The sequence below is a fragment of the Embiotoca jacksoni genome, unplaced genomic scaffold (assembly GCF_022577435.1).
Source record: "Embiotoca jacksoni isolate LCO1_2020_lvr unplaced genomic scaffold, fEmbJac1.0.p SCAF_10, whole genome shotgun sequence".
Classification (NCBI taxonomy): domain Eukaryota; kingdom Metazoa; phylum Chordata; class Actinopteri; family Embiotocidae; genus Embiotoca; species Embiotoca jacksoni.
In genome coordinates, this window is record NW_027185230.1 from 12,498,738 (window position 1) to 12,514,327 (window position 15,590).

Genomic DNA, 15,590 nt, shown 5'->3' on the forward strand with positions numbered 1-15,590 from the left:
GTGAACGGTATTGGGCCGAGTACAAAACCCAGTGGAACTCCAGGACTGACGTTTGTTCGTCTGAACCTGAACAAGATCAACACTGCACCACTCTGATATTACAATATATATACGTCATCGTGCTATTTCTATATTAACACTATATTTCTGTATTCTTTGTTCAAAAAACTCAGTCTGATCACCATCCCAGCTGCGCCTGGGCTCAGTCTCGTCTCTACAGGTGAGAGTTCAGCCAGACGAAACACGGCAGCATGTGCAGCTCAGTTTGACTCAAATGGTCTATTTTAAGGTCTGTCAGGAACAAACTCCCCCATGAAACTGCTCTTACTCCTCTTGAATGTCCTCGTCCAGTCGATTCATCCCCCTGAACTAATATTTACACGATCAGCTGCCAGCAGCCCCACAAGTCATTTCCTAACTCTGTTCCACATTAACTGTAGGGTCAGAACAGGCCAAATGAGCATGTTGTACCGATGCTGTTGCAAAATGTGATGTTGTTAAAAGCTGTTTACTCAAATCAAATTAAAACCATCACAGTTCAAAAAAAATATCCTGCACTGAAAGTGTTTTTTAACTTAAAGTATCTTAATTTACCTTGAACAGTAGAACTTTAGTAGCACTTAAAATGACACTTACTGATAGCACTTTGTAGTTTGGCTTTCTTGAAGAAATTGTATTTTCTTGATTCCTGTTGTTCTGGGTTTTGTACCCTCATGGTTGAAATGCACTTATTGTAAGTCGCTTTGGATAAAAGCGTCAGCTAAATTAAATATAATAATATCATTTAAATCAGGAGGATTCAGAGTGGCTGATTTATAAATATCATTAGACTGTTAATGCTGATGTTTTGATATTATTTTCATGATGCGCTCATTTGCTGATTTGTTCAACAGTTCAAACCTCAGAAAAAAGTCAAAATGTTTTAAAATAACTAAAAGCTAAATTATTAAATGGGAGGAGCTGGAATGACCTGAACTTTTATCAAAGCTGTTGCAAATTATTTTTCTGTCCACTGACTATTAACAGTGACTTTCCAAACATTTTAACCCAGTGGATGTTTGAATCTACCGTGGTGCTCCTCTGGTTCAGGTCCTCTGTGTTCAGGTGACCACGATGTAAATCAAACAGATCAATAAAAAAAGTCAAGTGTAAAGCACGTAGCACACGGCTAAAACGATTTATAAAAAATACTCTTTCCTTTACAAGTATTTCCTGAAATTACGAATTCATTGTTTAAACATCATGAAACTCCTGTGAATTGATTATGATTTATTAGGTTATCAGAAGAGTTGTACACCACTGACTGTGTGTAGCTGTGTGCACTGATGGTGAACCTGAATCGACCATGTTCCAGCTGAAGTGAATTATCACAGCTTGTCCTGTGAATGCAGGTCGATAACTCGTCCCAGATTACAGGCGCCGTTTATGTCCAGTCAGCTGTGAGGACACATTGTCTCTGAGGGGGAGGAGGTGTGTGAGGGAGGTCAGGGGAGGAGGTCAGTGGGGGAGTGAAAAGGTAGGAACAGTTTTGAACAGGTATGAACAGGTATAAACAGGTGTGGACAGGTGAACAGGTATAAACAGGTGTGGACAGGTGTGGACAGGTGTAAACAGGTGTGGACAGGTTCGGACAGGTGTAAACAGGTGTGGACAGGTTTGGACAGGTGTGGACAGGTTCGGACAGGTATAAACAGGTGTGGACAGGTTCGGACAGGTATAAACAGGTGTGGACAGGTATAAACAGGTGTGGACAGGTGTAAACAGGTTTGGACAGGTGTGGACAGGTTCGGACAGGTGTGGACACGTTTGGACAGGTGTGGACAGGTATAAACAGGTGTGGACAGGTTTGGACAGGTGTGGACAGAACTTTAATGGCAGGAAAAACACAAACTAATACACAGTTCTTCACGTGTTCCACAGTGACAAGACAACACGGTTTTTGATCCATTTTACCAACGTTTAACAGATTGATCAGAGGGTCTGAACTGATATTCGCCTCTCTACGCTGCTGCACGTGCTCAGTAGCTGCAGGAGAGGTAAATCCTGCCAATTTGTCAAAGTGACTTTTAAAATCTCTCGCTGATGACGAGTGTCTCTCTCCTGACTGATTTCCTTGACTAAACTGCAGCGTTTGTGTGTGAAGGAATGTGTAATATGAGAGTGCCGAGGACTGAATGATACCAGCAGCTATAAATACTCACCTCAGGGCTCCTCATGTCTTATTGTAGCTCTATTAGAACAAGTTTTTGCTGCCAAAATTAACACAATCAAATACAAGAAAAGAACTAAAAGTTTAAACAAAAATGCTCATCAGGCATCAAAATTATGAAACTGAATTAAAAAAAAATACTTTTCTCTGACATATGACACTGTGAGACAGTAAATCAAAATCATAATGTAGATTTTTTTTTAAAATTAAATTTAAATGAACGACATGGAGTCAAAATTAAGAATTTGAAGCGCAAACTTATCAAACTGTAAATGATACAAGAGAAAGTTTGATTAACTGTCAAAGTGACTTGATTTATACATAAAAGATGAAACAAGTCGAGAATTCAGACATAATAAAAAACGAGACAGTAAATTATGATCATAAATGAACAGAGTTCAGATGAGGAGATAATCAATCAAAGTGATAAGTGATCATGAACTAAACTCTGAAACAGGCTTCGATCAAACTCTGCCTAGAAGAAACCAGCTTCTCCACGGATCGATCACTCAGTCAGCGCTCGCTCTGATTGGCTGCGGGCAGGTGTTCACGTGAAGCTCGCGTGGGTTTTTTTTTTGAAGCCACGAGAGGAATATGTGCTGCATGCCAGTATGTGAGGAGAAGCGGGGCGCGCGAGCAGGACGCTGCTGCAGGTTTTTTTCACAACGAAGACCTGTCATAGAAGTGCGGTGACCCGGACGGACCGGCAAATGGTTGTCACGACCTGCTCCAGGTAACCGGTGTGTGCACGCACGCACGCACGCAGTCACAGAGCTCACAGGGTCCTTTAAATTCACCTGGGGACGTTTCCCGTCCTCTTCGTCATGAAACGGACCACCAGGTGACCTCCGCGGCGGGCTGCCATCATTGTTTTTGATTGGAGACAGGTGAGACACCTCGTGCTCCACCTGTGGCCGGGTGCATAGAGAGCCGAGAGCCGTTTTCGGCTTCAAACCGCCTCGTGTCAGCGGGCAGAAACACACAGATCTGGCGGAAGGTTGTCCACGGGGGCGGGCGGGCGGGTGGGTGTGTGCGGTACCTGCGGGGCCTCAGACCGACACCTGGAGGCTGGAACTTCTGCAGCACCTTTGACACCTGACCAAAAAAAAAACTTGTGAGTGAGCTGCAGCGTTTATCCGGGTCAGCCTGAAGTTCTGCTGAAGAACTGGGTCATCTCAGTGTGGACAAAGTTGGACTCAGTGCCCATTTTATTAGATACACACGTTTAGTTGTTTTTTTTAATGAGTTCATATTTAAATGTGGTGAACATGCAGCAGAACATTATAATTAGAGCGTACCTAATAAAATGGCCACCTTTTGTTGATTTTCCCCAGCTTTCTGGGCATCTGTTGGTTTTTGTGCTGTCAGTTGGACAAAACCGCGTCATAGATTAAAGGATTGATCAATAAATGGATCCATCAGCGCCGACTCGTTTCCGCTTGAAGGTTATTAAAGTCTGTGTTTTGTGATTTTTGATGTGAAGCGGCAGTTTGTCCTCCTGTTCAATCGTTGCCTGATCGTCTGACAGGTGATTTGTAATAATCACTTTAGCCTTCATTATAAGCTTTATACCTGGACTGATGTAGGTGGCCTGAACTTTGTCCAGAATGATCCAATAATCTGACCTCATGAAGACGTTTACAGTTAAAACAAGAGGAGTGACTGTTCTGCTTCAGATGTCCGAAACCCATCAGACTGCAGTGTGGAGTATCAATAAGTTTAAAGTTCTCGGTCGACCCCTCTTTTCCCAGAAAAGGAGAAAAATCTTTACCAGACTGTGTCTTTTATATAAAACTGGATGTTGAAGTCTGTGTGATGATGCCTGAAAACTCTTTAACTCTGTTTTCCTCTCTCCTCTAGTACTCTGTGCACGTTCCCTCTGGAGCCCGCCATGTCGATCAACATGACGTTACCGGTGTACCTGTCCAAAGAGCAGTTCGTCTACACGATGACTCCTCAAACGCGTGCGCCCTCTCTGAGCTCCTGCCTGAGGTTCCAGCATTCGCACTGCGTGGATCACACCGAGCCCAAGGACGGCAGGACCGCCCGCAGATCCTCCGGAAAACCCAAAAAGCAGGTGACGTTCGCCGACCACAAGGGCCTGAGTCTAACCAAGGTGAAGGTGTTCTCGGCGCTCAACGACCCCATCGACATCCCCGTGAACATCCGGGAGATGCTGAGCTCCGCTCTGTCTCTGACGGCCGAGGAGGACAAGCTGGTGCTGGACTTCACTCAGCCCTCCTCGGACTACCTGCTGTTCCGTCAGAGCCTGCAGAGGAACTACGTGTGCCTGGAGCACTGCGTGCTGAAGGACAAGGCCTTCGCGGGAACCGTTAAAGTCCGAAACGTGTCCTTTGAGAAGTCGGTGAAGCTCCGGGTGACGTTCGACGCGTGGAAGAGCCACGCGGAGGTAGGCTGCGCGTACATGAAGGACACGTATCCCAGCTCGTACTGCGATACCTTCTCCTTCGAGGTGCCTCTGCCCGCCGAGCTGCGGCCGCACGAGCGCGTCGAGTTCGCCGTTTGCTACGAGGTGGGCGGCCGCGAGTACTGGGACAGCAACCAGGGCAGAAACTACAGCATCGTGTGGTCGTCCGTGAAGGGCAGCCGTCGGGACGGCTCCGGCCGCCACGCCATTGACTTTGGGATTCACTTCGACCGCTACGGCAGCCCCACGTGTTCACACGGGATCTTCCCCGACTGGCCGGGCTACGCCGGGTACGAGAACATCGGCCCGTACTACTGAGCACGCCGTCCAATCGGATCTCGGCGTTAGTTTTTAAGTCACATGTTGTCATTGGAGACGGACGGCTGGTGATGACGCCTTTACAGCGTCACACCTGTTTTTAAAAAGAAATGCCTATATTGTTGTCTGTTTGTTTGGGGGGGGGAGAGAGGGGGAGGGGCTTATGGGGTTACCTTTATATGTAAATGTCAGATCAAATTACAAACTACAGCTCCGTTCGGACTGAATTAAAATATGTACCAACGTGACGTGTAGGAAACGAGCTGCGTTCAGGAAATCCGTTGTGATCTAATGTGATGTGTTTGGCAGCTGTTTGAATTCAGGTCGCTCCTCCGTTTCAAAACAGCAGCCTGCTGCGAACAACACGATCGCCGCTGCGTGTTTTCAGCTGCTTTGTGTTTTCAGCTGCTTCGTGTTTGCAGCTGCAGCATGTTTGTAGCTGTTGCACGGACGCAAAGAGAAATCGGGATCATCAGCGCTTGCAGCCAAACGTCGCTTTCATTCCCAGCGAATCGAAAGATTCTTCTGAAAACACCCCGACGTGACGTCACGTTAAAAAAAAAAAAAAAAAATGTGCGATTAATTTATGTTTTAAAAGTCGAAACTTGAACTGTTGAAACCACAGCGAGAGGCCGTTAAATAAATATTCCTCAACACCTGCACACGTGACCTCTGGAGAGAAACTTTGTTTGTAATTCAGCGTTGGCATTTTTTTTAATTTTTTTTTTTTTTTAACCTCTTTTTGTATGAAGTCACTCAGTATTTTGTGAATGTTCCTCTGCGGAGGGGAAATGTCAGTATTAAAAAGGGATTTTAAGAAATGCTGGTCAATAAAGTTGCATGTTTGAAGTTCTTGTAATGTGACATTGAAGAAACTGAATGTTTGCAACAATCTGCCGTCTTAATGTGATCAAAAAACAATAAAGTTTTAACTGGAGTTTTGTCTTTTTATTAGCAGGTTTAAGGAAAAAAGAGGACTTTTTTTTGTTTGTTTGGGGAGGAAAACCCTGAAAGAGTTTATTGATCACTCGAAGCTAAATACAAAATATTGAAGTGAAACTCATTTAAAAGTAAAAAAAAAAAACCTGAATAATCTGTTTGAAAATGCTGAGTGGGATTTCCTGTATTAAAGTGGAGTGAAATCTGGTGTTTCACTTCAGGTGAAACAGAATGAGTCTCCATTTCAGCTGTTCTGATTTTTTTTTTAAGTTTCATTTTCCGACAGCTTTCTCAAATTGAACAAAAAGTTTTTGTTTGCAGTAAAATTGCAGGAATTAAAAGAAAATTGCAACTCAATAAAAAAAAAAACTGACATTTTGTTTACCAACTCCTTGATAAAGTTAATATGTAATGACTTCCTGTGATAATTATCTTGCCCTGCATCACAGAAATATTTGACTTGTAAATTGTTCTTATTTCTGTTTTGAACTTGGACAACCATGTGCTGTCAAAATAAGAGCTTTAAATGCTTTTTAAATCACATTCGTTCAACACAAAAACAAAGTGCAGACTCTAACAGCTGGAAGTGTGTAAAAAAACGAATTCAACATATTCCTCATTCCCACGATAAGACCACATTTCCCACAAACCCTGTCACTTTCTGCTATTCCGGTTTTTGTTGATAAAGCCAGTTTTATTTTGAAAGACTGACTTTGTGCAGCAAAACGTGCTGGTGAGCTTTCTGGTGGTTCTGGACTTTTGCTGCAGAAGCTGAGATCAATAAAACGATTTGGCAAACGTTTACTTATACACACCTTAAAAAAAGGGACTCAGGCACTTTATATTTAACTGGATCCTCCCCTCTGGTGGTTTCCCTCCTCCCAATCAGCTGTCAGTCTCTATCTCTGTGTGTGTGTGTGTGTGTGTGTGTGTGTGTGTGACCTGCATGACCCTGAGGGGCTGAAGTAACCTTCTTGCGGACTCTGCTCTTCATGTTCACTTATGCAACCACGGGGCAATCTGGGAGCAGAGCCAACATCTGTGGTCCATACATCACCTGACTGATTAAAGAAGTGCTGTCCCCTCCGTCCTTGCAGGCCTGTCCATCAAACGGACACGCCCCCAAACGCAGCTGGGTTTTATTTCTAATATCTAATCAGTCAGTGCAGGAATTATTTTCAGAAGAATCACCAGAACACTGATCAGAAGGGAGCGAGTTTATCTAATGACACCATAATGACTCGTGGAAAACATTTACTGACTTTGTATTTCAGGACAGAACTTGATGCTTTTCGAGGTTATGGACGAAGTATTGCATGAGAGAAGTTGAATGGGAGTCAGCACCTAGTGGCCCGCAGTGGTATTGCATGTTAAGGCACTTCGGAGTTGGCTTTTATATCGTTTACAGTCTATGCACGAATACATTCAATGCAAAAAAAAAAAAAAAAAAAATGTACGTACCTTAGTTTCCAAACAAAACAACAAATGATAATAAATTGATAGATAATTCATGGTAATAATCTGAAACTGTTGGTTTCCTAAAAGTATTAAGGTTCTGGCAATAATCCCCTTTAATTGAACTTGACCTCTCCTTTAATAAGCCCCGCCCCCTTCCGGTGCGGCTACCGGAGCTCAAGCAGCGGTGGAGCAGCGGAGAACAGCTGTACAGGCGGGATACTTTCACCTCTAACTCCGCCAGTTCTCGGTTTATTCCGACAATAGGTGATTGTTGAAGCGGTGAGGAGATGAACCAGGTCGGTTTCGGTGAGTTTCACTTTGTTTTTGTGAGTTCAGTTAACGAGTTATTGAAGCTCCTCTCTTTTGAGACAAACTGGATTTGGTTGTATCTTTCTGTTTGATAATGAAAATGCAAGTTCGAATATTCTCGCTCTGGACATCTTTTTTTTTTAGTTAAGTTTGTGTTTTTGAGTTAATTTTGTGGTTTTGAGTAACTGTGGAAATGTAAAGGCCAACGGCGGGAGAAGGAACACTCCGCCGCCGCCATTTTTTTTTTTTTTTTTTGTGAACTGTGTCCGGTAATAAAACGAAATATTTCTCTGGATAATTGAGAAGTTTTCCGACTGCTGATACGGAGACTTTATTCTCTGTTCGGACCGTCGTACAGACCCGGTTTCTGCCCCCGGGGAGAGTCTTCCAGGAGATCGGACGTGGAGTCGGGAGTGAAGCCGTTGGTGAGAGCGCGCTCCCGCGACGGCAGATGGTGCGCGCGTCACCCAGGACACGTCCAGCATGTACAGGTGAGACTCAGTGAAACACCGCTGTTAAAGTAGTTGAACTAACATGTGAAAACACTGAAGTGAACAGGAACTGACATCCTGCCTGAGTGTGACGGAGCATTTAAGGAGTTGAAGTGTCACTGCTGTTCTGTGTTGATGTTTGACTTGAATTTTAAAGAGGATCTACCTTTTACACCTGGAAACAATTAAAAGTTCTCCTTGAAAGGGACAATATCCGCATCTGTTGTGGCAACGCTCCACATACAACATTTAGACTGTTTGTGTGTTTTGGCCAATAAAGCAGCTTATATTATAGCCTGTCGAGGCTAATGTGAGCTTGCGAACAGCCAGGACCGTATCTGAGAGTGGGATGTTCTCGAATACACGACCACCTGCACTGTTTCAGATATCACTCCTACAAACAATCTGCACTGATATTCAGATCAATAATGCCTCATTATTCATGTTTCATTGTTGATATTTGACGAGCAGCTGTCTGAGGACATCCGAAAAACAGAAAACCCAGTTCGGCATTTTACTTCTCTGACAAACACAGCATAGACACACACTTTTAAACGGGAGGGCATGTATTTTATAGGGGTTAAACGGGGGAAATCTTGGTAGGAGATGAGTCAAGGGGCTGCCTCAGGGACTTGTGGGTAATCGACAGGGAGTGTCAGTTGTCTTGATAACAGGTAGAGGAGGAACCATCTTTGAACTAAAACATGAAAACAGGAAGTTTATTACTAACAAACTGACAGAGAAGCAGCAGCTCACAGGAATTCCTACCAAGAAACATTTATATTCTTTTTATATTTGTCTGTTTTGTATTTATATGTTTGTCTGTGCTGCACAACACTTAGCACCTACCCTCTACCCTGGACTGGCCCCGATTATCAATTATTACACCTACTGTTGATCTGGACCCGACCCCCACCGGTGTTGTCGTCGCCCCCTTGGAGAACGATGCAATCTGATTGGCTCCCCCGACACTCTGTAGAACACAAACAAGTTTCCTTGAGTCTTTCCTTCACCCCCTTCCTTCCTTCCTTCCTTGGCTCCTTCTTTCGTTCTTTTCCTCCTTACCTCACTTCCTTATAAGGTATTTCCTCCGTCTGTCTGTCAGTCAAACCGTCAGGCTCCACCAGCTGCTTCCTGTTAACACAGAATCAATGTCAATCAAACAAATACCAACCCGCCATGATGTCACCTGTTGTGAATCTGGCCAAATATTGTTGTGTTTGAGTCCTAATATCTAATGAATGCTGGACCTCCAGAAAACTGATCAAAATTATTTGTGGAAAACATTTATTGACTTTGTATTTCAGGAAAGAGGTTGATGCTTTTTGAATGGGAGTCTGTTGGAGCCAGAGGTTTTTTTAGGACACATTGTAGTCTGTGGATACAACATGTCATAATACTGTGTACTGTGTATGATTCTCCTCACACAGCAGCTGGACTGTTGAACTCACTGTATGTGTTTCCATGTTTGGGCATCAGCACTGTGCCTATAAAGAAGAGACAAGGTTAGCATTAGCCACGAACACATAATAACAGTTACAGTATTAGCATTTTTCTTAGCATCAGCTTCGGTTTACTGACGATCTGGCGCGGCAGCGGGAGCTTGAGTCAGAACCCTGGTCACCACGACGACCGCTAGATGTGAACAGGAAGAGGATATCAAAGGGAGACTTCTGACAGAAAAGGTCGTCAGACAAGTCTTTTCTTTTATTACCGGGTCTTTGTTCTTCTTCGCCGTCGCTCGCTCTTACTCGCCGTCTTCTCTGATTCGCTGCCGCTGCTTGTGTTGCCATGGGAACGAGACCTGCTGGTCAGAGTTTACCACAAGAAGTTCAGAACCCTCCCAAACCAATCACAACAGTGAAATAAAAGTTATTTATTGAAAGTTTTTAATGTGAAAACATGTTGTCAGTTTTCGATTTGAACGTAGTTAGATTTATATTTTTGTTGTTTTTACAGTTTTAAGTTAAATATTTCATCTTTTTACTTTTATTTTGTAAATAAAAGGAGAAAATTAAAACGTGACCTCTTCCTCTGCGCTATGATTGGTCGATCTCCATCCAGACTTCTGCTGCGCCTGAAACACCAACAGGAAAACAGATCATCCTTTTTCTTCTTTCCCTCTCTTTCTGTCGCTTTCTTCTCGTCTTACCTGTGTGGTCTTTCTCCATCTTTTTCTTCTTTGGTGTTTGGAGGAAATTTGGGGTTGAACAGGCCACTTGAATGAAGTGTTTAGATCAAAGCAGTAATCAGATTACACTTAGGGAGTGGTCAGTTTACACATTACACACATGCGGCTCCTTTATAATGAACAATAAATGTGAAGATAGTATGTTCTTTGACAGTGTACATTTCACATGTAAATGTTTGTTCTTTTCTGATTTACCTCACAGGGCCACTGTTTTCCCATGGTGCATTGGGCTTCACTTGGTCCTGCTCTGCTCTGCACTCTGACCTGCACACAAGACAAACTGCATCACATGATGTCATATCTCTCTCTCGCTCTCACGCCCCCACAGCTCTCTTACCACTTTACAGCTGGTGGTGCCATCTGTTTCGTCACCGGTTCACTGGTGACACTCGCTGTCCGATTGGCTGTAAAAAAGGAGAGGGGGCGGAGTCAATGAAATATTTATATTGGCTCACCAGACAGCAGGTTTCATAACTACAGGTTTAACAATCATATTTAAAAATTAATAATCAATAAGACTTTTTGTCCTGTCAGATTATAGGTAAAAGAAAATGTTATATTCAATTTAATGGTCGTAAAAACAGGAAATAGTTAAGTTTATCTATTCTGGATGTCAAATGTAATGTGTTTGTAAGATGTGTATAAACCAAGGCAAGCTCAGACTGTACGCACTGCGATGCTCTGGTCTCACACCAACAGTTGTTGTTGTTGTTTTGTTGTTGGCAGCTCTGGATCTCGGTTGGCCGACGTTCAGCCGAGGAAGAGTCACAGAGGAAGAACGAGCAACACTACATGACAGAGAGACCAAGAGCCGTTGAACACACGGAGAGAATTCATCAAACACGGTATGAATACTGATGTCATTTTATCCACTTTTTATAAACAACCTGTGTTAATTATACAACAAAGACTTGTGACACAACAACAAAAAAACATTAAAAAAAATAACCAAAAATTATAAATAAACATTCAACCTCAATCTAATAAACATCATAAATAAGATCAAAATAAAAAGAAGGAACAGAGTCTGAAAAATATTCTACAAGTGTGTGTGTGTGTGTGTGTGTGTTTACCTGTTGTGTTTCAGTTTGTGTGTTAACGGATTCAACTCCGACATCCTGAACAAAATAAACAAAGTTTTCGTAGGTCAGTGAATTAATCAGAATTAAATATTAAACATGATACTTTACGTGTGTGTGTGTGTGTGTGTGTGTGTGTGAGAGACCTAAAGAAGGCATGATGTTCGACACAACATCTCCACAGACGTTTACAGTCACATCGATCAGACGTCTGAAAGAAGAACGACGTCTCTGAACCCTGAAACACACACGCACACACATACACACACAAAAGACATGCACATGAACACAAACACATAAACATGTACACAATCATACATGCTCTCGCACAAACACGTTTCTTTACGTTTCTGTTCCACAAAAAGCTTTTCTTAAAAGTCCAAAATGTATGTATTTATTTATATTTCTATATTGTCTGATTACCATCATCGTCACCATTATCAGTAACATTAGCGTTGCACTGCTGCAGGTACCAGCCCTGGAAGTACGACTAGCATTAGCATCAGTCAGCCAATAGAAACTCACGTTTTTCCCGAAAACTCTCAGCTCAAACGTCTCGTGTCTGAAGTGAAGCTTGGTGATTCTCTGCCTGAAGGAAACATCACCGCTGTTACACGACAGGTCACACGGTCACGCCACAGGTCACACGGTCACGCCACAGGTCACACGGTCACGCCATAGGTCACATGCTAACGCGGTTTTAGAACTTGAAAAAACAGACTGGGTCCAGATGAACAAAGATAGTTAGTGACGTATCCCTCCTACCAGAAATATTTTCCAACCAGCACTTTGTTCTTGTAGATGACCACGCCGTCTGGAGTTGGACCCAGGAAGTACTCGGTCTGGTTCTCCCCCTGCAAGGAATCGTGGGAGCGAAGATGCAAAGGGCGTAAGCTCAGTCTGCCGCGCAATAAAACAGGTGATCGACAAGGAGGTGTTTTAAGAGTTGGTGTGTGTTTGATCGAGATCTTACGTAGGCGGCGAACAGAGAGACGCCGTACATTTGCAGAGAGCTGCAGAGAGACAGGAAGAGACGTTGAGCCTGAGGACGAGAGACACCGCTGGACAATGAGACAGAGAGAGAGAGTCTTTTAGTAATCAATCAATCAGCTGGACTACAGGCGTGATGAGGCAACACCAGGCCTCAAGTCTGTATCCTCCATTTTTCTACCTCTGTTTTTATTTTAACAATTAATTTTTCATTATATTTAATGTCCTGTCTACCGCAGAGTTTTTATTGATTGATCAGAATATTGATTATATTTCCACCTCAGTGTTTTGTGGATGAGTTGAACTTCCTGCTTCTCCTCCGAGTCTGACGTCTCGTCCTCGCCGAAGTCACCTTGCTCCTCTGAACCAAAAAAACCAAAAAACAAACGACTTACAATTTAATTAATTAATTAATTAATTCTATCAAAACAAAGTTTGGAATGTGATTTATTACAAATTCATCTATGAAACATATTATTTCTATTTTGACCTTTTTTTTAAAGAGTCGTGAACGTTCAGGATGAGAAATTGTTAAAAGACGACGTGAGAAAACGGCAGGAAGGTTTGATTCAGACGTGTTTCTCACCCTGCAGCACCAGAGCGGACAGTCGAGGCCTGAGGCGGGCGGGACACGGCAGACGACCTCGACGCACATCCTGACGAAGCTGCAGGTAAAACTGACACCTGACGCAACAAAACACCTCAGTCACACAAAACATTTCAGTAATTTTAAGAATCGAACGGGAAGCGTCAGCTCAGAAATATTCAGACCGTCATTCCGATGTAGATTCGTTTTTAAACGATAATCTGAACTGAAAATGACAAAGTAAAAAAAACGTGTTTTAAGACATTTATCAAGAATCCAAAACTGATCTTTAAAGATTAAAACTTTCCTTTTTCAATGCTCAAGTCCTGTTCAGACCGAAGATTCTTGACGTGATAAAAGCCAGTTGCACTGGTGCGCCTCATTCATTCAGGTGCACCCGAAGCTTTTCACTGCTTTAGTGCATTTTAAAGGCCGCCGCCTGTGCGTTGCCGTGCTGCACCGCTGCCGGCATTGGATCAAAGAGTTTCTCTTTGAAAACGGTCGTCGGCGACCCGGGAGTAGACCCGGGAGTAGACCCGGGAGTAGACCTGAGCTTAAAGTACGAACTAACTCCGGGTAAACTCGAGCTAACAGACTTTATATGCTATAAATATTTTGTTCTCTCATTTTCAATGTTTTTCATGCCTTTTTATAAGTTCTGCATTCAGTTAGAACAAAATCGATAACCGAGATAGTGCGTGTTGTTGTTTCCTGTCACCTGCTGCGTTCATCAAGGAGTTTATTCAGTATTTCTTTAGTTACGCTCTATTTGGGTATCAGTACTGAGACTACCCCTCGGTCGGCATTTTTTTTTTTCCAGTGACAGACTTGCATGTTGCCCGAGATGTATGCATCATCATTATCATCACCATCATCATCATCTGATGAGATGTCTCTCTCACCATTTTGTTTGGAGGGAACCACTCGGCATGCGTGAAAAATAGGCGTCTATTTATACGCACATACGAGAACGCAGGCCGAAGGGTTTCTATACCTACGATTCACAAAATGATCAGTCATTAAAAGCTCATGAGGAATGAAGAGTGTAACGAAGGAGTTACGTCACCGTGTCGTTTCCTCTTTCAGCCTCGACGGATCTTCGGTGTAAAATTTGACTCCAAAGTAGAAAATGTACGGCGGCCCGGCTGGGGGGGAGGGGGGGAGAAGAGAGAGAGAGAGTCCAATCACATCGTGAAGAAGAATCATCTCTGCTGGAAACGTTACCGGTCAGCGGGTGAAACTCGCGTTCGACTTACCGAGGTCTCGATGCTGCGAGAGAGTCTTTGAAGGATCCAACCAGTGCTGAAAGACACAAACACACTCTCATGTCTCTCTGGAGGGACGAAGCCGCTTCGCCCCCGTTTGTACCGCCGAGGTCGTCTCACCGTCTGCTGTTTGTTGTCGCAGAATCTCAAACCGAAGAACTCCGGCTCGACCACGTTCAGGTGAGAAAACACCCGCTGCAAGATGGCCGCCGCCTTCGACGATTTCTGAGGGGTTAACAAAATGACTTCGCTTTGTCGTTCGCCGATCAAGTCACGGAACAAAGTGTCTCTGAGAGACGAAGCATAAACAAAACAAATACAAAAAAAAATAGGAGGAGGAAAAATAAATTACGATGGAAGTTCTCGCTGACCTTGATGCCTTGTTCAGACGTCAGCGTCATCTTCCTCTCGTCCAACAGGAGGACTTCTCCGTAAAATTCCTCCCGGTTCCCACGGAAACAGGCCATCATCACTGGGAACAAAACACCCGAGACGTCAGCCGATCGGGAGCTGAGTTACAGTCGGCTCTGATCTGTTGTTCGACGCGTCACAAACACGCGCCAACGCGAACCGCTGCGTTTGTTTGGTTGTTTGTTTGCGTTGCAAGAAATGTTGTGTTTACGTGAACGACTACGACTCCTCGAACTGACTCCTCGTTCGATCGCTGATTTAAACTGATGAAGATAAAGCGGAATGAGCCTTTTAAAGAGAGCAGCTCTCTGCAGACTGAGCTGTTCACACGGAGTCAAAGTACATCTGAACTGTTGCATTGTGGGACATGAAGTCCACCGTTTAGTCCTCACCTGCTGCTACAGCTCCACTTTATCTTCATCAATGTCGGGTCCTCCTCCTCCTGTCGTCTGTTTTTCCTCCTTCCTCTCGTTTGCTGGTGATTCCCCTCCTTTCTTCTTCTTTGTTTTTCTGTCGGTTTGTTGATCTGTTGCCATGGAGACTATTTCCTGGCCTCCTCCTGCTCTCTGTCTGTCTCGCTCTCTCTCTCTCTCTCATCTGTTCTTGTCTTTATTTATAAAAAAAAATTCCCGAAGCCTCCTTGGGTTTTCTTCGTCTCTCTTTAACTCAAACTGTCTGAAATGTGTTTGTAATTATTTTTCACTTTGGCTAAATGGAAACGTTTCAGATTTTTAAAAAAAATAAAAGCCGAGGGAAGTGTATGTACAGAACACCGACGACATGTACAATCTGACAGATATGAAACGTCGTATAAAAGACACTTTGAGTTTGTTGTCGAGTTAAAAATCAGCCAAAAATGTTTTCTCTTTTTGTTGTTGAAATGTTTCGGATGTTGGTCCGTTGAATATTTTTCTTT

The 15,590-nt window shown here is 43.4% G+C and overlaps 2 protein-coding genes across 6 annotated transcripts; one reads left to right on the forward strand and one right to left on the reverse strand.

Annotated features, from left to right (window-relative positions):
* The first annotated feature begins 2,827 nt into the window (after positions 1-2,827).
* On the forward strand, positions 2,828-5,101 carry LOC138209051 (protein phosphatase 1 regulatory subunit 3B-like). 2 transcript variants are annotated; one of them, XM_069167395.1, is made up of 2 exons: positions 2,828-2,942; positions 4,070-5,101. In XM_069167395.1, the coding sequence occupies exons 1-2, from the start codon at positions 2,920-2,922 to the stop codon at positions 4,953-4,955; spliced, it is 909 nt and encodes a 302-aa protein (XP_069023496.1). In that variant the 5' UTR covers positions 2,828-2,919; the 3' UTR covers positions 4,956-5,101. The 2 variants fall into 2 exon arrangements, with proteins under 2 accessions (XP_069023496.1, XP_069023505.1); XM_069167404.1 differs by lacking the exon at positions 2,828-2,942 and adding an exon at positions 2,998-3,096.
* Positions 5,102-7,162: 2,061 nt separating this feature from the next.
* On the reverse strand, positions 7,163-15,189 carry epb41l4a (erythrocyte membrane protein band 4.1 like 4A). 4 transcript variants are annotated; one of them, XM_069167433.1, is made up of 23 exons: positions 15,067-15,189; positions 14,635-14,735; positions 14,384-14,488; positions 14,255-14,300; positions 14,065-14,143; positions 12,999-13,096; positions 12,692-12,773; positions 12,396-12,435; positions 12,188-12,276; positions 11,948-12,011; positions 11,569-11,660; positions 11,417-11,461; positions 11,016-11,131; positions 10,681-10,747; positions 10,539-10,607; positions 10,305-10,370; positions 10,179-10,229; positions 9,867-9,956; positions 9,734-9,787; positions 9,604-9,639; positions 9,218-9,286; positions 9,045-9,125; positions 7,163-8,849 (listed from the first exon to the last, which is right to left on the reverse strand). In XM_069167433.1, exons 2-23 carry the CDS (start codon positions 14,731-14,733, stop codon positions 8,777-8,779), a joined length of 1,611 nt encoding a protein of 536 aa, XP_069023534.1. In that variant the 5' UTR covers positions 14,734-14,735; positions 15,067-15,189; the 3' UTR covers positions 7,163-8,776. The 4 variants fall into 4 exon arrangements, with proteins under 4 accessions (XP_069023534.1, XP_069023525.1, XP_069023517.1 ...); XM_069167424.1 differs by having other exon boundaries at positions 10,684-10,747; positions 12,396-12,483; XM_069167416.1 differs by having other exon boundaries at positions 12,396-12,483.
* Positions 15,190-15,590: the final 401 nt, after the last annotated feature.